Source organism: Numida meleagris, chromosome 19 (genome assembly GCF_002078875.1).
Source record: "Numida meleagris isolate 19003 breed g44 Domestic line chromosome 19, NumMel1.0, whole genome shotgun sequence".
NCBI lineage: Eukaryota > Metazoa > Chordata > Aves > Galliformes > Numididae > Numida > Numida meleagris.
The window spans coordinates 13,819,374-13,839,474 of NC_034427.1; the positions used below are offsets into that span (position 1 = coordinate 13,819,374).

The 20,101-nt window shown below is 43.6% G+C and overlaps 1 protein-coding gene across 1 annotated transcript; it reads left to right on the plus strand.

Annotated features, from left to right (window-relative positions):
- Nucleotides 1–19,378, plus strand: LOC110408011 (transmembrane protein 189-like). Its single transcript, XM_021416319.1, has 6 exons — nucleotides 1–192; nucleotides 2,987–3,106; nucleotides 13,223–13,314; nucleotides 14,394–14,538; nucleotides 15,137–15,349; nucleotides 18,218–19,378. Exons 1-6 carry the CDS (start codon nucleotides 60–62, stop codon nucleotides 18,337–18,339), a joined length of 825 nt encoding a protein of 274 aa, XP_021271994.1. The 5' UTR covers nucleotides 1–59; the 3' UTR covers nucleotides 18,340–19,378.

Genomic DNA, 20,101 nt, shown 5'->3' on the forward strand with positions numbered 1-20,101 from the left:
CGCCCACCGGCCTGGAGGAGGAGCCGCCGCCCCGGGGCCCGGAGCCGCGCGGCCGGGCCATGGAGAGCTTCCCGCTGCGGGAGGAGGCGGTGGGGCTGCCTGGCGAGGCCTCGGAAGAGTCCGAGGGCGGCAGCCGGCGCTGGGGAGCGCAGCACGCCGGGGCCCGCGAGTTGGCCGAGCTCTACTCGCCAGGTGGGGGCGGCGGGGCCGGGGGCGGCTCCTCGGGTCGGGGGACGGGGGCTCCGTAGGGCGCCGCTCCGCTCAGGGCCCCGCCGGGACAGACCGGGCCCCGCGGCCCGCGCGCGGCGCTGAGTGGCGCGGCCCCACCCGGCGTCCGCTCGGGCAGCCCCGCTATCAGGACCGCGCCGACTGGAGCCAACCCCGTGCCGGGGCTCGGGGCCGTGCGGTGCGGTGCCTCCTGCCAGGGCGGGGCTGCGGGACGGCGCTGCGCTGCTGATGTCTCGAGATCTCTGCGCGGTCTCTGCAGGGTGTTGGGGCTGACCGATGGCCTCTCCTGGCTGTGCGCGGCGGGCAGTGCTGCTCTGTCGGGCACGGGTGATGGGGAGTTCGGCCCTCCTCCGCGTTTGGTGCTGTGATCCGTGCACGGAGACTTAGGGTCGTTCGCAGGGGTGTTCGTAGGGCACTCTGAGCCCGAGCTCAGGGACGTCGGGGGGTGGCCCGTGGAGACGGGAGGTGTCGGTACGAAGTGAAATCGCTTTCTCCACTGTTGAGCCGTGGTTCTACTCTTCGGGAGGCTTTAGACTAGAATCTGCCCAGATGAGCTCTCAAGGTAAAACCTGGTAAACTGCTTTGAGGTGCCCAACCCCTCATGAAGGTAAAGGGATGGAAAGCAGGCTGAGGTTTTGCTCTGCTCTCATCTTCCCAGAGCTTGCTGTTCATCAGAGGTCAATGAAGCAGCAGCGAATAGCGTGCAGTTCTTTTCGGCTCACAGTGTGAGCAGCACAAGGCGTTCCTGTCATTCACGATGACTTCACGTGCAGGTGAAGGCTCACAAAAGGGCAGATGTGTCACAGCACTTTGTGCTATGTACTCTCAGTTTCCAGCAGGTCAGCTTGGCATTCAAGGCCATACATGGAGGTGCAGGTGTTTCTGCTTGCACAGACCCAAGTAATGATGAAAAAGAAATGCACTCATGGGTCTGTCAGTTTTCTAGACTGTTTGGGGCAAGTCTGTGCTCATTCCAGCTTGTATCGGTCACCTCAAATGTGTCAGGAAAGAAGAAGCTTTTGGGGGTGATTGATTCCTGTGCTTTGCAGAAAAGCAGTCACCATCTCAACCTGTTCCCTGTGCTCTCGCTTATATGGAAAAGGTTTTCCTCCGAATCCAGCTTGCTATCCCTGTCTGCAGACATGTTCCAGGGAGCTCTGTACAGCAGTGTGTGTCTATCTAGCAGCAGTGAATTGCAGTAATATTTTAGATGTGCAAATTTCTCTTGTCATTACATAAATAATGTGTAAGCAGCATCAGAATGTGTTTTGGCATAAGCATGTGATGCTGGACTACTGAATTCTTAATGACACAAGTTACCTACAATTGTGCAGAGTAAATGTGGCTCTCCAGTACTTTCTCAATTTCTTTAAGTGTATCCCTGTCTTTTCACGTGCATTGAAATGTGATTCCGTTTTGAACACGGGGTCTCGGCACTGGCTTCCTGTCCTTCAGCTGCTTGCTCTCCTGATCTGCCCAGTGCTGGACCTGGGGATCTGTAGGTGGGGGAGGCCCTGGGATCCCACACTCAGAGTGGCAGCAGTGTTTGCACAGACCGAACCCATGGAACTCCCTGGTAAGGAGCCTCGTGCTTCCCTGCAGATTGCTAATTGATCCATGAGGACCTACCCATTTAGGTCTTCTAATCAGGGTGTGGTTTCTTAAACAGGAAGTGAGTGTTAATTAACTCTTACTTTTGTTACTCCAGGGATCTCTTTATAGAATCTCCCACGTTGTGACCTGATGCTATATTGAAGTACACTTGTTCTTGTGTCTTAATTTAACGTTAGGGGTGAGGCAGTTGTGCTGGGCCTGGAGGAGGTGAGGGCTGACCTGGCTGGGCCGGGGTGGCAGCCCAGATCTGCCTCTGGCAATCACGTATTAAAGTTTCTGATACCTTAATCCGTACAGTCTCGCTTTGAGCATTGCCTTCATCTCAGCGTCAGTGCCTTGTGAGAATCTAGCAGTGATTAGCAGCAGAAAGCTTCTCAGCCTGAATGTTCAAAAGGTTACTGTCTGGTTTTTGTGCTTTTTCTTTTTTTGTTTGTTTGTTTTTGAGGTTACTGTAGAGGCATTAAGTAGTAGCGCTAGGTACAAGAGAGAATTTATGCCCAAATTTCTCTTTCCTTATTCAGCCTTCTGCTGTACCAGGGTGGCTGAGAGGTGGTAGTATTCTGCATGGGAGCAGGAAGGCAAAGATAAGGCTGCAGCAGTTGTGGGCTAAATAAATAAGCCCAAGAAGCATACTTGCAATGTTCAGAAAGCAATTCTGCGGCCACCAACAAGCAGGGTGATGCTTTTTTTCTGTTTACAAGGTCTGAGATTGTGAGCCTTACGGCTCGTAAGGTGACTTAACTGTGGGGCATCTGAGGCCAGACGTTTGTTTCCAGCAACACTGAATATTGAGTGCTGTGCAGATTTATGATTTTTATGATTCTGTGATTTGAAAAAAGACATGATGCAGAGCAGCATTATGCCAGGGACCATGGGGAAGAGGAACGTAGAACAGTATGAGCTGATGTCCGGTTTTTCTCTGTTATTTTGGGCCTGGGAAGGGGTTAGCAGTGGCTCAGGGAAGAGGAGTGTCACTTCACGAAATACGCACGCTTCCCGTGAATAATAAGTTTCTGTTTCACTTCCCTGTCAGACAAACAGAGCAAGTCATCTGGGCAGTAGAATAGTCCATCTGTATTATTTCAGACTTCAGTTTGTCCTCTTGGATAAAAGTAAAATGTTTTTTTTCTTTCTTTTCCAACAGGAAAGAGACTACAAGAGTGGATCTCTGTCATCTTATGCTTCTCTCTGATCTGTTTCAATTTTTACAATCTTCTCTTCTACTTGCGACTTGAACACACGCCCTCCATTATTGTTGGGATATGTAAGTAAGAAGTGTTCACTGCCAGGAACAAGGCAAGACCATTTCTTGTAATGCTGCAAACAAATATGCAGTCTCTTATTCTTGACTTCTTACTAGGAAAGGAGAAAAAATGGCACATGTGTAATCGCCTTAGTGACTCTGAAACCGATACCATGTGCAAAAGCTGCAGATTGAAAGTGGAGGCAAGCAAGATCAGTCATATCTTTGCCTTGGATGTGCAGAAGTATTTAAGTTTGCTGCATCTTGGCAGTGTGGAGCTGGTCTTTCTTGAGTGACCCTTCAAATACGGTGTGAGTTGCAAATGCTTGGCTTGAACAGACGGTTTTTGGTGCGATAGAAATGTTGCTGTTCATTGGTTCTTAGCTGGCAGGTAGATCCATGATTGCTTTGCTTTTGACTTGGAGTTCAGCAACCAAGTTGACCTTAGCAGGACTGATAACTGGATTTAAGCAACTTGCCAATTCCTGGGTGGTTAGGGGTGGATAAAGAGGAGGAAGAATGTTTTTTCATCCAGTCATGGTCTTCGAGAAATTATTGGGAATGGAGTATTGGCTCTTCTGCCTTACTGAAGGAAAAACTTACCTCAGAATTAGCTGGCTATTACAAAGGTCTCTACAACATTCACTAAACCATCCAAAGTCTAAACATGCTGAACTTGAACATTGTTTAACACTAAGAGCAAAAGGGATCAATGTAATTAGTATAATAATGCTGTTGCACAGAGACTTCCTAGAGAGCAGTTGGAAGAGAGAGAAGGTGCTGTCTGTGGCTGGCTCCATCTGCTGGGTTGCCTGGGCAGCTCCTGGCGGTTGGGTTATCCTCCTTTGGGTGAGAATGCTGTCGTGTCAGAGGTGGCCTTGCCTGTAACATAACCCCACCAGTCTGCTGCCTGGTTGTGCTATGTGGGTTGTATTTTTAAATACTGAAAGGCTTTAGAGGTTTCATTGGAAGAGGAGGTGTGAGGAGCTAAACTATGAGAGAGGCTCTGCAAACAGTGTATATTGGCTATGTCTGTGTTTAAGGGAACATGAGAAAAGGAAAGGATTAAGTTGAAAAGATTGGAAGTCAGCTCTGCAGCGCTTCTCTCTCGTTATTCGCTGGTAAACTTCTAATTTGTTATGAGGGAAGGAGGAGAATAGTTATTCAGCATTGCACTGGACTTGTATTCTTCTGGTGCGTACCGAATGCTCTGTTAATTTCTGGTTTGGGGTGTATGGTGTTTACATAATTTTTTGAGTTGTCATTAACTGAAAAGATAGTTAAATCTGTGTAAGCTAGTTACAGGTGTTTGGCTTCTGTGCTTTAGAATGAAAGCAGTTTTTAAAAAAAAAAAAATGTGGGAGGTGTTTTAGAATAACAATACCTCTTCATGACAGTTGTGTATTACTAATGATTAAAAAAACCCAGCAAATTCAATAATATGTGATAGGTGCTGTGAATTTTTGTCCAAGGTGAGAAGCAGTAGTGCCTTATGTCTGTTGAGAGGTTACTGTCTTCTCCTTGGATAGCAGTGTCCTTCTACTGGGAATCATACCAGCTCCCTTCCTACACTTAGCCAACAAGGCTGCAGCGCTGAAAGGAGCGAGGAAGGGGTATGGCATGAGAACTGCTCCGCCACGATGAGCGCAGATACAGGAGAGAATTGGTAATGATTGCTAACCTGTAGTGCAATCTGTTTGCAACTGGCTTTCATCTCAAAATTAATATTGATAAAAGCTTAAGTTCTCTGATATCCTGGTTACCGGTTTAACTGATAAAGCAGCCAATTCACTGATAATGTTATTTAGGTAGTAGTGAATGATTAAAGCAACAGAATCTGGATTCTGTGCAAATAAAGTAGTGTGGAAATAACTGATAGCATGCACAAAAACGAGTGCAATAAAATAGCAAGTGCCACATGTTATCTTGTTTTTGCTGTCAATACATTATTTGTTCAGGTAAAGTGTGCATAGTATCTGATTCACAGCAATAATTAGTTTTTATTAAGTTTTGTAAAACACATTTGCCTGAATGTCTTGTTTTCTAAATACCACGTGCAGTACAACGGGTAAGATAAGGGAAGATGGTCGCAGACATTGTCTAATGTGTCCCTGTCCAAAGCTTTCCTGACACTTAGATTAGAATATTGACCTTTGAGTTGAGTTCATGGAACAATCATTCTGCTAATGGAGACATCTGAACTAGCTCTGTACTGAGTTCACATCAGGTCTTTGTATTTGAAAATTACAGCAATGGGAGAAGCCCCCCCGAAATGGTGGGTGATCCAATGGGCTAGATCTGATACGCTGCCTTGGCCACTGGGCAGGGTTGTTGGATGCCCTGTGTGCTCTTATGTAAACATTCCTTTCTTTAAAAAAAATAAAAAAAAAGCAGGGAGTGGTTTGAACCTTCTACATCATTTTACCTAGCTCGGACTCTGTGTCTACAATTAAAGGCTGTGGTATAGCCTTTTTTTTTTTAATGCTTTTAAAAGCACACAACTGCAATGTGGGTTACACTGTAAATAACTTAATCTAGAAATAAGTGGGACAGAGAAGGTCTGTCCTCCCACTGGCTGCCTGAGAGCACTGACTGCTGTGCTAGGAGCAGGCGGGCTGCTTGGAAAGCACCCATGTGGCACCGTGTGCATCGCCGTGCTGACTCACCGACTGGTCCTCGTGCTGCTGAGTGCGAGAAAGCAGGCAGGAACTTTATGGTGCCATTTCAGAGCAGCTTTTGGACCAGGCCGTTTAGTGCTGACTAAAGCTTGTCTTGAAAAACAGGAGGAGGAACCCACATGATTCCCTTGTGTTATATGCTGCTTTAGCTGATGTGGGACAGCTCCCTTTTCCGTGAGGTCAAATGAAGAGCATAGGCAGAGGATGGATATCTTTTCTTGTCTGTTAAATCCAGTCATGATCTGTTCTGAATTTCTTCACCTGCTGATGAGCTATGAAAGTTACCCTCTTCATGTGAGCTGACAGCTGTGTAGGTTCGGATTCAGGTTAGGGTTAACCCTAACCCCGGATTCGGTATTATTTGCACACGTGTGCAGAGATAACCTCCAGGAGGTGGTTAGGAAGGCTGGCTGCAAAGGAGGGTTTAATATTCCCATTTTTCCTGGCCCAGCTGAACTATTCCCCTGCAGTGGAACATCATTGTAGCGGAGCAGCCTCTGCCACTTTATTGAAGCTGAATAATTCCAGAGGACAAGGCTGGCTTATGTGTTATTTGTGTGATAAGCAGGAGAGCCTACCAAAACAAATGAGATTAAGCTTGAAAGCTCTTATGCCTTCAGACAAGTTTGTGTTGTCTAACATTCTGCAATATACATGAGATATACCTATAGTCACTACATTAATAGCAACTAGATATAGTGCCTCTTTGCAGCATGGATTGTAAAAGTTGCAGTATGGATTCTGGCTCTCTTTTTCCCCTCCTCATGCATTTCTATAGGGTTTTAAAGCCTTTTTGCCAAATTGGTTGACTTGAATTTTATCTGCAGTTGTGTTATGTTGGGTTGATACTGTTTAATGACAGCCTTAGAAATTACTTACATTTGTGTCACCTGTTTGTATGCATAAAAGTGCCCCACACACGCTGGTGTCTTTAGGAAAATCTTGTGACATGGCGCAAGGTAAAATTAGGTTTTGTTGACTTGAGAGATTGCTGCGGAATTAATTTTTTTGAGACCTGTTAATGTGTGTTGGTATTTAGATATGCACTGGCCAGAGGGAGAGTGCAGAAAGAAATCATCCGGTTCATTTTCAAACCACAAACCTTTTTCTTTCAAGCGTTAGTAGCTCTGCTGCAAGGCTGTGCCTTGGTCAGCAGCACTGCAGAGCTGAATGATGAGAGTGTGATGTATGAAAGCTCTGACACATGTTGCAGCAAAACCACTCTGATGCCATAGGCACTCCATGAAGTGGGCTGCTTTGCATGTGTGTCAGCTGTTTCAGTTCCTGCTGCCTTACAGCAAGAGGCAGAACCTTCTGTTGTAACTCAGTTTTGTTTTGGATTTACTTAGTATGTTAAAATGAGTTACTGCTTGAAATTTTGATTAAAAACATCTTTGAAATTAGAGCATGGGAATCTCCATTAACAAAGGAGAGGTCTCCTTTGAGAAGCATTTGCCCTAATAAGCCACACCTGCCACCTGTGTGTCACCCCCCCCACACACAGTAACTGCACGCAACTGTTTTACATCCTAAACTGTATTCTCTTTTGAAGACGGAGACACCTCGGTTGTCGTGGAAGAGGCGACACTTTCAGAAGATATCTTGTTGCACTTCCTGCTGTGCTAACACAACTTACCTAGATCTTACTTCTTGCATTAACGCACCACACCGCTCACAGCTGCTGCTCAAGGTGGATTAGTGTGGGAGCTCCAGTTCCTTCCTGCTCCAGAGGACCCTGGAGGCTGCTGATCTCAGAAGTGGAGTTACAGGCGTAGCTGCTGGCTGTGCTTGGGCGGATGCTTGTGGCACCAGCTGTGTGTGCTTGGATTAAGAGATGAGCTCCCCAAGCGTGCGAGCTTCTCTCTGGCAGGACAGCTGTGGGTGATCCCTTGAGGGAGGGGTGAGCCTGTCCCTGTCTCCCTGCCCAATGCTGCTGGCAGCAGAGGGAAGCTGGTGGCATGGCGCCAGCTGTGCTTCCCTGCTCACTTGTGTGCTCTGTGGATGTGCTTTTGCTCTTTATGTCAGCAGTGGGGACTGAGACACAAGGAAGGCTCTGTTTGCTCCCTGTGTTGTCAGGGGCTTTCTTAAAGTTGCAGGGGACTTTGGCTGGAGGATTTAACAGTGTGGATGTCAGTGCCCTCGTTCACCCAGAATACTGCCTCTTTCACTTCAGAACACCCTACAGTGCTGGAGGGCTGCCCTGGTAAATGCCCTAATTGCTTTCTTTCTGAAAATGTATTACTAAAGAAGTACTCGCGGTGCTTCTCGTTTAAGAACCTGAGACTGGGGTGAGATTGTCAGAATTCTGCTGTTTAAACATGCCAGATGTTCCACAAACTATCAGCTGGAGAAATAGTAGGAATAGCTTACTTAGCACTAACACACTGAGGTTGAAGACATGAAAATAAAATTTGGCAGTTGATGTCAAGCTTATTGGGTAGTGATCCTCAGCCAAGGCATGCCTGTATGAGATGAATGTTTGCCTTAGGTTCTGCAGATTCTTGCCTCCAGGACAGATAGCATCCTGATTTCTTGGGGATCTCCCTCTCCTGGTATCTTCTGGCAGTGTCACAAGCTGCATGGTTTGTGCCCTGGAGATGTATATAAAATCCAGACCCTTCTTCTATTTCGTAGCTCAGCTATTCTCTGCTCACTTGCACTATGAGCTCTTCTGACTGTTTCTCAGCTGGACCTCAGGGGTTATGTTCTTTGTGTTGCAGCTTGCCATAGCATCACAGCCCTGCCTGCTCTGGGCTACAGATGACTGCACTGAAGTAAAGCTGCTGCGTGTGGGATGCAGATGACTGAGTCATTTCATTTTGTTAAGCATATAAGTAACAAACAACTGATACTTCAGTATATTGATTTCTGAACAGAGCAAAACTTCTCTGTTGTGACGTTGGCCAAACTTCCCTGCCCCTCAGTGCTACAACACAGAGTTCTTACAATCATTGATTAAAAATGATGTTATATAATAGTATTAATCAAGTAAATTTTTTTTTTGCAAACATGCAGACTAGCTCTATCTGTTGCACACCGTACCTGAAGCATGCAGCTCTCTGACTTCCTCCCGCTGGTGCCTGGGAGCTGCTGGGCTGCAGGAAGTTGTACGTGGCTTTCTCAGAAGAGAAAGCTTTAGGTGTAGGCTGTGAGATCCTCCTCTGGTGCTTGAGGAGCAGTGAGAGCTCTTCTGTGGCTTTGGCTCCTGTGTATTGCTTGATGTCCCAACAGACCACAGCAGGAGCAGAACTGCCATGACTCAGCCAGTGCCTATGTCAGCATGCTGCCAGCCCTCGCCCTGTGCCCAGGAGTAACGTGGTGCCTTGCATGATTCCTGGCACGTCCCTGGTGCTGGCGGGCACTTCCTTCTTTGGCAGTGCCCCACGGATGTCTGCACGGGTGTCTCCCAGGTCACAGCTGGGAGAGAACAGCTGCTCTCACCGTCTGATGCATCAGTCATGCTCCCTTAGTCTGAAGTGTCTGTAGCTGGCTGAAGTGCACTTGTACACCTTCATTCTCTCCATGCAAGACCTTTTTCTTCTCTCCTGATGCAGCAGTCTGCTTGCACAACAAAAAAATCCTGCTGCTTTGAGCAGGTTCTGCAGCTCACTTCTGAACTGCAGCACCGTATCTCCCTGTGCTCTCGGTGTGCTTACTCCCTCCTCAGATGCAAACCTGAGATAGGCTCAACAATGGGAGTAAAGAAATTAATGTGTGCAGAGCAGTATTTCTCTAGTGCTTTACAGGTCTGTCTTCTAACAGTGTGTAAACCTACTGGGTGCAGTCCATGCATGTATGCTGCTGTAGTATCCTGCGTTTCTGACCTTACAGTTAAATCTTAACTAATGCTCAGGGCTGTTGGGCTATCCTACCTTGCCCTCCCAGCCTTGATGACAGAGCAACAAGATCAGTTCCACGTGGGGGAAGTAACTGAACACCCATGCCTTGGTTTTCCCAAGGCACGCCTTGGTTTTTTATAACTGGGGACAATGCCAAGTTGTTGTTCTCATAGAACATTGAGATTAACTCTTTGGTTTCTGATATGCCTTCTGAGTGCAGGCAGGATACAAGTGTAACCTATGGTACTGTGGGGTTTTTTGTCTTCCTATAACTCTTCTTACTCTGCTTCTGCAGTATGGCTGAGACATACCTTATGGTAGTTAGATTTTTCAGACTGCCATAGTGTAATTCACTGCTTCAGAGACCCTTCTTTCTTTACTTTCAGCTTTCTACTATTTGGCTTCAACATAACACATGAGCGGTCAGTTGAGCAGTCTGTGTTTTGCCTCTGTTTTAGTTGTTCTTCCTGCTGTTATTGCATGCCCTGAGAATGCAGTGTGCTGGAGGCACTGGGGGGCTAATAGGGTGATTACCTCAGCGAGAACGGTGTTCACTTGTTGTAAAGCAGAGTGCTGTTTGGATACCTTCCCCCTGAATCAAGGCTATTTGCTCTTTCAGTTGCTAGATGCAGATCCTGAAGCCATTGTGCTGCTCATGTCTTGCTGTAGCTTTCATGCCTGGTCTGAATTAATAAAACAAGCATGCAGAACTTACTGCTTATAAAGTGCAGGCTGTATTCAGTGCAGTAAGATGGTGCATAAATACAGTGGCAGGCACTTCTTGCTTTAAGAATTTGGTTGAATCCGGGTGGATTTAGTAGCAGGAATCTATAACATGGAAAGAAAGCGTTTTGGTGAAGCAGGTGCCATGCTATCCTGATCTTGTTTTCTCCCTTTTTGTAAAGAGAGGGAGGGGGAGAGAAGGAATGTAGAAGTGAAGGATAAGCTCAGCAAAATGTAACCACAAGAAGGCTGTATATGAAATACACTGTGCGGCCTGTACTGGAGGAAAGTGCTGTGCCGTGAAGCTTAAGAGTACTTGATCAATAGTAGCAGAACAGTCTGGTCCTCTTTCATGTTCTAAAAAACGAAAACCTGTTCTTTAGCAATCCTGCTTGTGTCAAAAGAACTTCATAAAAGGGACTCTTGAGGCAGCTGACCAAATTGCCCTGGTGGGGGGTAAGATGATCAGGTGAGATCCAGGTCATGGCTGGTGTAAGTTGTATGACTTACAGGGAAATGCACATTGGTTGTTTTTAATTCCTGGCATATCTCCTGCCAGCCTATATCATTCTGATGCTTTGAGTTTGTGAGAGGGGAAGGAGTAACAGGATGCCTTGGAGCTAAAGCAAGAGGAACTGGTATACCAACAGTTTTAACTTTTGATTTGGATTACAAGTGAGTTGGAATTGCTTTGCCTAAGTTCTTGGCAGGCAGAGGTGTACCTGCCTACCACAGAAAGCTTTGATCTGTAACAGAGAAGCTGTGCTTAAGGGAGGCTTTCAGACAGTGAAACAAATGCTGGCTAGTGGAGGAGAAAGCCAGGAGTTCTGCTATCTTCCCAGACCTCTGAAGAAGGGTTAATAATGCAGTCAGAGCAAAAATAAGTCTCCTGCATTATGGCTGTTTTTGCAACTTTGCTGTTTCTTCTGTGAAGACTGTTACAGTGGGCAATTTCTGCAAGCAAACTGATTTCTATAAACATCAGTGGGGAAAACTGAAGAGCTACGCTCCAGCCGCTCCACCCTGGCCCTGTGACAGTTTTGGTGTGGGTTGCTGCAGGCAGTTACAGGCTCCTTCCTGAGCTCTCAGACATGCCGGGAGTAACTGACTGTGCCTTATGCTCTGAGCATCAAATGAGAGGAGGGGATTGCTAACTAAGATGCTTTGAAATGCATGCTACGAGCACTCCATATTTCTGTTGCTGTGACTCATTTAAAAACAGACTGCAAGTTCTGTATGTAGCACCTCAACTGGTGTGAACTTTTTGTATGATTTTTGAGGGATTTGTACTGAGATCAGACTCTGTGTTCCCAGGTGCATAAGTAATATGGTAGCTGTTTTGAAATCTGGGTAGCACTTCTGCTTAACCAGAGCTGCAGGTGAAAGGTGTGTTCTGCCTTTCCCTGTCAGAGCTTTAATGCTCTCTCAGCAGAGAATCACCAGGTGTGCATGCACTCACCGAGCAGTCAGTCTCAGAATAATTGAGCAGGCAGAGCTCTCTGTTCCATGTAGTAACCTGAAAGGACAGCACTGCAGTGAAAAAGGTCTCTGATTCTTAATTTGCCTTTCTCTTCAAATCTAGATTCGATTCAGACAGTTCATCTGGTTAATCTCTATCAAAAACCAAGGCATGCAGGCTGCAACTGGTACCTCTGGATGTCTGTGTTCTTTGATGGGCAGCATCTTAAATCCATCAAGTACACAGCTCCTGAGGCAGTGTTCCTCCTCTTTGCTGTGCTTCTATAGCCATATTGCTGTACTGTGTGTTATATTCCCCCAGCCTCCAAGTTACAAACAAAGGCAATCTTTGAATTTTCTTCCTCAGAAGTGTCAAGAGCCTGGCAGTAGCGCTTATGCAGGAGGGCATCTCAGACTGTGTTGGAGACTATTTCTCAAGGGCTTAGGAACCTGGGAGTAGGATTTCTTCTACAGATGCAGAACAATTGGGTGTCTATAAACACTATCTGACAGATCTGTGACTGACTGGAAAATGTACTGCTGTTCTGATCAAATCTGATCTCTTATATCCTTACTCTTAAGTGTCAGGATTACCCCAAAACGTGAAAAGAAGGTACAAGAATATCCAGAGAAGGAAGGCAAAAATGTGACTTTATATGCAAGAACTGAAAATCGCCTTTACTTGATCGCAGTTTTAAAATTCTTGCCATTGGCAGCTAGAAGAATACTGTTGCAGCAAATTCTGTTTAATGGTTTACCTAAGCCGGTGTGGAAGTATGACAAGTGTAGGCTGTCCCTTAGAGGGAGTCATGAACTTGGTTTCCAGGGCCTCTGCCTGAAGCGCTGCAGGTGATACAGTCACAGAGTTGTTTGACATTCCTATCTTATTTAGTCAGCAGTCTTCCTGTACCAAGGAGTGATTTCTTAGTTGGTGCTTACATGGAATCTTGGAGTTCTATGTTCCTTGCCTGCAGATAGAAGGGACCGGGGGGGAAGAGGAAGGGTCTGCCGGTAGTAGCATCTTTTGAAGTAGCTTCAGCGGTTTATTATTTTAGCAAGTAATCTGTTAAACACTGTGAAAGAAGAAGGGTGTGTAGATCCAGGGAGAAGGTGTATTTAAAAATGATCAAAATGACATGGTTTAAATTTATTAATCCTTTGTGTGCCAGCAATTACAAAGATTAACAAGCTTTCCTGTACAAGATGGTCAAACACAAATCTCAGTGTTTATAGTGGAAAAACTGTCCACATTATACCTCATTAACCATTATTCCTAGTTACTTGGCCTTTGTTGTATTCAGGTTGGGTAGATCTCAAGTGACAGTAAACATCTAAGTTAGAAGTAGATAAGCAAATGAATCTGAAACAAGTAGACAATGTGGATGTATCAGTAAAAAAAAATGCTTTTGCATATCTAACTAGGTCTCTCTTCATTCAAGTTGCAGGAGTAATTACAGCGGACTTTCTGTCGGGATTATTTCACTGGGGAGCAGACACCTGGGGATCTGTGGAGCTACCCATCGTTGGAAAGGTTTGAGATTCTTATCCTTAAACTTGAAAAAATTAATGAAATCCTATTCTGAAACATTTCCAGTATTCTCAGCTGTGTTGGACAGGTACCTTTCTTGCAGCCTTGCAAGTGTAACCAGCTCCTCTGCTTTGTACTCTCCTCTTCTTAATGGCACAATGCATTGCTGTTATGGTGCTCCAAGCACCATGTTTACATGTAGTCTGGGTATGCAAGGTGACACTGTTACATTTTATCACCCTGATTAACATTTGCACACAGTTCTGCAAAACCAGTGTTCACAAACCTTCCCGAGTAGCAATGAAATAGCTTGTGGCACACAAGTGTAGAAACCTGACTAGACTCTTACAGAGCTTCCAAAAGGCCAATAAATTCTCAGAAGTGTGGAATTTACCTGTCCTACTTCATCAAGAGTCCTGTTCCTGTAGCTGAACTCTTTAGAAATTCTATAGAAAATATGAAGAAGCTCTAGTAAAAGGTTTTTCTACTTCTTTGTGCCCCTGACTGCTATTGTAAATGATGTATTATGCATGCAGCTACAAATGCCAGATGCTTAGAGGAAAATGTACTGACGTAATAAACAGTAATCTGTTTTTTTAAAATAGAGTTCTTCATAACTACCATTAATTGCTCCTCACAGTCTAATATTAGAACGCTCTCTTTTTGAAAAAAGAAATATATATATATGTATATGGGATATTCCTTGCAGTTATCCAGAAATAAGAGAACCAGCTCAGAGAAATTAAGCCTGTTGATTTTAGACTTAATTTTGTTTGCCTGCGGTAGATTTAGTAGTCCTTTAGTGCCTGTATCTGTGGAACATAGGTCAAGGCAAAAAAAAGTGCTGCAGGAAACTGCACTAAACAAACAACAGAGTTCACAATGATCAGGATGCCGTTGCATAAACTACGCATGATGTGTGTGTTGAGGGCAAATAACTGTTTTACTGTCCCTCTCCTGCTTAGTACATTTGCGCTGTCTCTCTGAGACTATATATTCAGATGCCATTTCTGGGTTGTTTTTTTTCTCTCCATAATAAATCTTGGGACATGGTATCACGTCTTCTTAACTTGTTTTCTCAGGCGTTCATCAGACCATTTAGAGAACATCATATTGACCCAACAGCGATTACCAGGCATGATTTCATAGAGACCAACGGAGACAACTGCTTAATGACGTTGGTCCCACTGGCAAACATGGCGTACAAATTTGTTTCCTTTTCCCCAGGTAAGCCATGACTTGCATGGATTTGGCATTTTTATTGATGAGGATAGAAGAAATCAATGAATATGAGATGACAAGTAATTGCTGTTCTAAACACAGTCTTCCCTAGGGGAGGAAGGAAGGGAAACTTTTTCTTGAAGGGGAAGCAAACATTTTCTCCAGCCCAACAACAAATCTCTGAGGAGTCTTCAGAGGAAGTATTAGAAGTAAACTTCTCCTACAAGAGGGAATCAAACTACACAAGAAAACTCGTTGCTCTAAACCACGTAAAAAGGCTTCATCTGTGTACAGAAGTACTTTAACTGAATGCTGGATGAGCGAGAATTAAAGATGATTAATTTAATTTTATAGATAAAAATTCAAAGTTTAACTTCCTGTTTACCGCAACTTGACAGATGTTGACACATCCCAATCTTTCTTGTGACATTCTGATACTATTTATGGCTCACTGGTTCTTGTGACACTTGCTGAAGAAACTTTTGTGAGGCCCTTGTTAGTTCCTGCAGTACCAGTCAGGTCTGGCTGAGCAAGAACACACTTTCCTAGTAGAAATTTACCTTTTTATGAAAAACTGTTTAAAGATATCAATCTTGTTTTGCAGAAGCATTATATGAAACATGTCCTTGGGAGTGCTATGTCTTTGCCCTTATCATCTTCATAACCATGACAAACCAGATTCACAAGTGGTCTCACACGTATTTTGGTCTTCCACGCTGGGTCATCTTTCTACAAGACTGGCATGTTATCCTGCCTCGGAAACATCACAGGATTCACCATGTGTCTCCACATGAGACATACTTCTGCATTACAACTGGTACTGTCATCTGGTTCATACTGTGAAGTGTGGTGTGTTGGTTTTTTTTTTTGGTAGTCTTGTATGATTCACGTGGCAAGATGTAATCTAGTGACAGTCTATTAAATACAGAAAAAGGCATGTTGAAGCTGACATTGCTGTAAGTTTTGGTAAGAGCTCCTGTAGCCATAGTTGTTATTGTTACATGAGTAAGATTCATGATTGGCTAAAAGATAACTTTCAGTGAGGTAGGCAGTCTTATTGAGATCAAATTGCACAGTATCTTGGGAACCTCATCCTAGCAATGCATTTTGCTCAGTAAACTGCTAAAGTTGCTGGTACTGCTTGCACAAAGGGCGTAATTTCATTTGCAAGTGCAACTTGCCTTGAATTTTCATTTCTAAAGCAAAGCTTCTGGATTTGTGTCATTTATTCATTCTCATTTGAGGCAGAGGAAAGGACAGAGTTGGAGGAAACTGACTCTAGGTTCTTATGTCTGTATTCCATGTTATGCCTCCTGTAGAAACTGGTATACTCACTCACCAGTGTTGCACAGTCCTGAACAAGCTATCAAATTAATCAGATGACTGTAAATAAGCTATTGTTCTTAAATCTGTCGTTGGCTTTGATAAGCAGTTTCTGTCAGTTTTGAAATCTCTACCAGGAAACAAATCTAGTGCTCATGACCGGAATTACAGTTTACAGTTAAGAAACCTGACGTCACAGATGATCGCAAAAGTCTTGGCACCCCATGAGTTTTTTCAGTCCCACTATGTCCTGAAGTGATACAGTAGAACACTGAAAGTTGGAGCTGGACAATGTTCTTGAGCTAGTTGCTTCTATGTTCTTATTTAATTTTTTTTTTAAAAAGTCTTTTATATAAGTGTTCATACTGTACTAATCTGATGTGAGGCAGCATGATAGATTGTATATTGCTTTTTTTTTTTCCAGTGGAGCAGTGTTTCTTTAGGCCTAATTCTTCTAGGGCAAGAATGATGGAAAGGACAGAAATAAGCTCTCAATGTGCTATTTAAAATGAACCTTTACTGTGTAAAATATGACTAGTTACTGTAATGCACTTGTTAGTTAATAAGTGCAGAGCACATTTAAGAGAAGACAGCCATGTCCAAGGAGTAGACTTGCTTTCAGAGCTGACCTGTGCACATAAAGGTCTGCCATTGTACCATTGCCAGGAGAGGTGTCAGGTAATAGAGCTTTCTGGTTCCCAGTGTTAAAACTTTCGGACTGACTGCCATTTTTAGGCACCAGGAAGTCCATTCCTTGAAGGGTGATGGCTGTGTTAATGGGAATTGCATGGACTGACTTCCTGAAAGACATCAGTATAGAGTGAGTTGAGTGGGGCTGTGGTATCACTGGTGAGCAAGGACAGGTCACGTCCAACCAGAGGAGCTAACTGAAAACAGCACACGTTTTGATTAGGTCATTAAAGCTGTAATTATGTCTGGTTAGGAAGGAAATAGCTGTCTAGAAATATGATACTTTTAGCAGTGAGTATCCTGAATATTCTTTCATTTTAGTATTTCTGTCCCATAATATATACACATATAGTCTAAGGCATCACCAGGAATTTGCATTCTGTCTGCTGGCAGTGTTGCTGGTGTACGAGTGTTACTTGGATCTGGCAAAGCTGGCCCAGTGGCAGCTATTCCACGTTCCAGTCTTGCTTGTGCTATCCTGCAGTTCTGCTGTCTCTTTCCTCTAGCAGAGCTGCTGCTAGCTCTCTGTTCTGTCGTGGTAGCAACTTCTTCATTCTGCTTTTCCTTTGCTGTTGTTTTCTTTTGATTTTTTTCCCCCTTTTCCAGAAATATACATCAAGTAATTTATAATGTGTTTACGGAATAGCTCTGTAAGTGTGGGATAACTGATAGAACCCTGTGTAAATCTGTCTTTTCCTGGTTGTAGGAAAACTTCCGCAGGAAAACAGTACTTCCCAGTGCTGATACTTGTTGCTTTTTTTTTTTAAATTTATTTACTGAAATACTAACAGAGGCCTAAAGTTACTATATAATATGTTGTAATAGAAGCCTGTGAAGTTGCCTCTTTGTGCACTCTACAGTCATTTATTTGTCAGCTTCAAAATACAGTATCTGAAAAGCAAGTTAGCTAATGTACTAATTAACATCCAGAAAGTGAGATAAAGCCCTTCTGAATTCATTGTGAGGCCTATTAAACCTGTATGACTTCCAGACTCACAATCTATACAACATTCCTACTGAGCACTTAAAATCCCCTAAATTTGCACTAAATTTCCACTGTCATTTAGTGCAGCATTGTGCTACAGCAAGACTTCCGCACCGCAGCATTTATTAGCAATCAGTTAAGCAAACTTAAATGTATTCTGCTTTCTTTGGGTAAAAATAAAAGTACATTAAAAGGGATCATTGATATTGGAAGTATCAAAGCTTGGGGCTTTTTGTAAGGAAAAATTCCTTTAATTCTTAGCATAGTTTAGGTTCCTAACTCAGATCTCAGTTTTTCTAGTAAGTGTAAGTAGCGTTCATAATGCATTTCAGTATCCTGTTATGTCTGTTTATTGTCCTGCTGTACGAACTAAGGAGAAACACAGGGGAAAAAGCCCAGCTGGCTTTTGGTCATTGGGAATGACCATAGACGGGAGATAGCTGAAATTGGTGGGTGTGGTTTGTTTGTTTGTTTGAATGTCAATACTGAATCTAAAGCGCTACTAATACAGACATCTCGCCTTTAACACAGATCAGTTAAATTTGGTGACCTCTTTCTGAGAGCTTTGCAATGGCTGTAGTCCACCTCTTACCTCTATACATTTCCTTTGTGTTTAAATTAAAGAATATCACTAAATACTGCAATACTTTGGGTGCTGTGATAAACTTTGGTTTTTTTTCCACTTAGGTTGGCTGAACTATCCGTTAGAGAAGATCGGATTCTGGAGGCGTTTGGAGAACATGATCCAAGGACTTACTGGGGAGAAGCCAAGAGCAGATGACATGAAATGGGCTCAGAAAATTAAGTAACTTTTGCCAGCCGTCTGCAGTCCTTACCTTTGTTGCCAATTTTTATTTTAAAGAAGCCATCAGCCAAATTCAAGACCTGCAAAGAAATAACAGACTCTAAAGCACAAACTAAGAAGTGCTAACAGACTGTAATTTAAAGAACTAATTCTTAAAACAATACTTGAAGATGATTACTCTTACTGAGCACCTTTTGTTTAGCCATGTCGCTTACATCTTAGAAAATACTTCATCACTGTATTTTGTAAAGCTGTCAGGCAAGCCAGAAGGCAGGACAGTTATTTCATTGGTACGTGGTGGCTTTGTAAACGTGTTGTATCAACATTATTTAACACTTCAAAAATAGCTTGTTGCCTAAGACCTCTGGGGGGAATGGTGACAACAGTTTGTCACTTCATGTTTGAGTCCAAATAACACTGCATGAAAACAGTGTGTCAGAGTACTGGAAGCCTATAAAATCATCACTGTTCAATGCACTCTTTGGTAAACTTGCAGCTCCATCTTTGCTATCATGTTAAATCTAACTGATGTAACGTGGAACAGAACTTTGAGAATCCCACTCCGCCGGTGGGTCATGAATTCACAAGTGTCTTCAGTTTCCCTTAACATAAAATTGTTCCACTCTCTACGTGGAATTGAGCAAACCATTTCTGTATAAGCCTTCAGTTGTACCTTAACAACTGCCTGAGAAGAGGGAGGGCACAGCACATGCTTACACTTGTTTGTGTGGAGTGCTCACTGATGAGCCTTCTATTAAGTGTTTCCTACCCTGAAATAAACGTGTGAAATAGTTATAGCATTGGGCACATTGCAAGTAGCTGTATTTGAGAGCTCAAGATATCAAACTTGTAATGTTAGAAGGGAAATGTCAATGACTGATGTTTTGTTCATATTTTTTTTTAAGGTGCTTGCTTGTTTCTGTAAATAATATAAGGCCTTAATCTCTTCTGGTGTAACGGAATAATATTTTAATGTGATGTTTGAATGTATATAATATATTTATAACAGAGCAATTGGATAATACTAATCACATTTGTTATGACTGTTGCTGTTCTTCATTCATACATTCTCAGTGTTTAGTCCAGAAACTTGATCACTTGGTTGCAAAATGCAATTCCAGGCACCTGAGTATTTTGCAGCCTGTTAAGCCTTGTTTAGGTTGAAGTGGTTGCTTGTTCTTCAGCTTTGTAGGAGCTCAACACTACATTACACCAGACTTCAGCACCTTCCCAGGAGTGCAATTAACTGTACTGGCATTGGATGCGAAGGATGAGATTGGGGGAAAAAAAATTTCACCTTAGCATGTTCTTAAATATTTGCATCCAGCAGGCACTGAACTGAATGAATGTGGTTTACTTCTTGTTTAATTCTCTTCTAAATGAAATCTTACTGAAGGTCAAACCGAAGACTCTCTTCACTAGTTGTAAACTGTATTGAGTTTATACTGTACTTTCACACAGTGCATGGTAAGGGGCTTTTAAGTCATAGGCTCAGACTAACCTTGATCTCACTGTGAGTGTAAGCTTTTAAATACCAATTTTCAGTGATGGACAACACGTTAAAGGATTGGGACTTGGCAACTCTCCTTCAGTGGGAACTGCTGAATGCTGAACTCTGAGCTGGCTTCTACAAATAAAGTCACAGTTGGTACTATGGCTACCAAATGTTTAATATACTTAAATGATTCAGACCCTTAGGGACAACGTTTTACTATTATGTGAAATTGTCTTCTCCAGTTATCATAGTCAGTGTCAGGGTATCCATG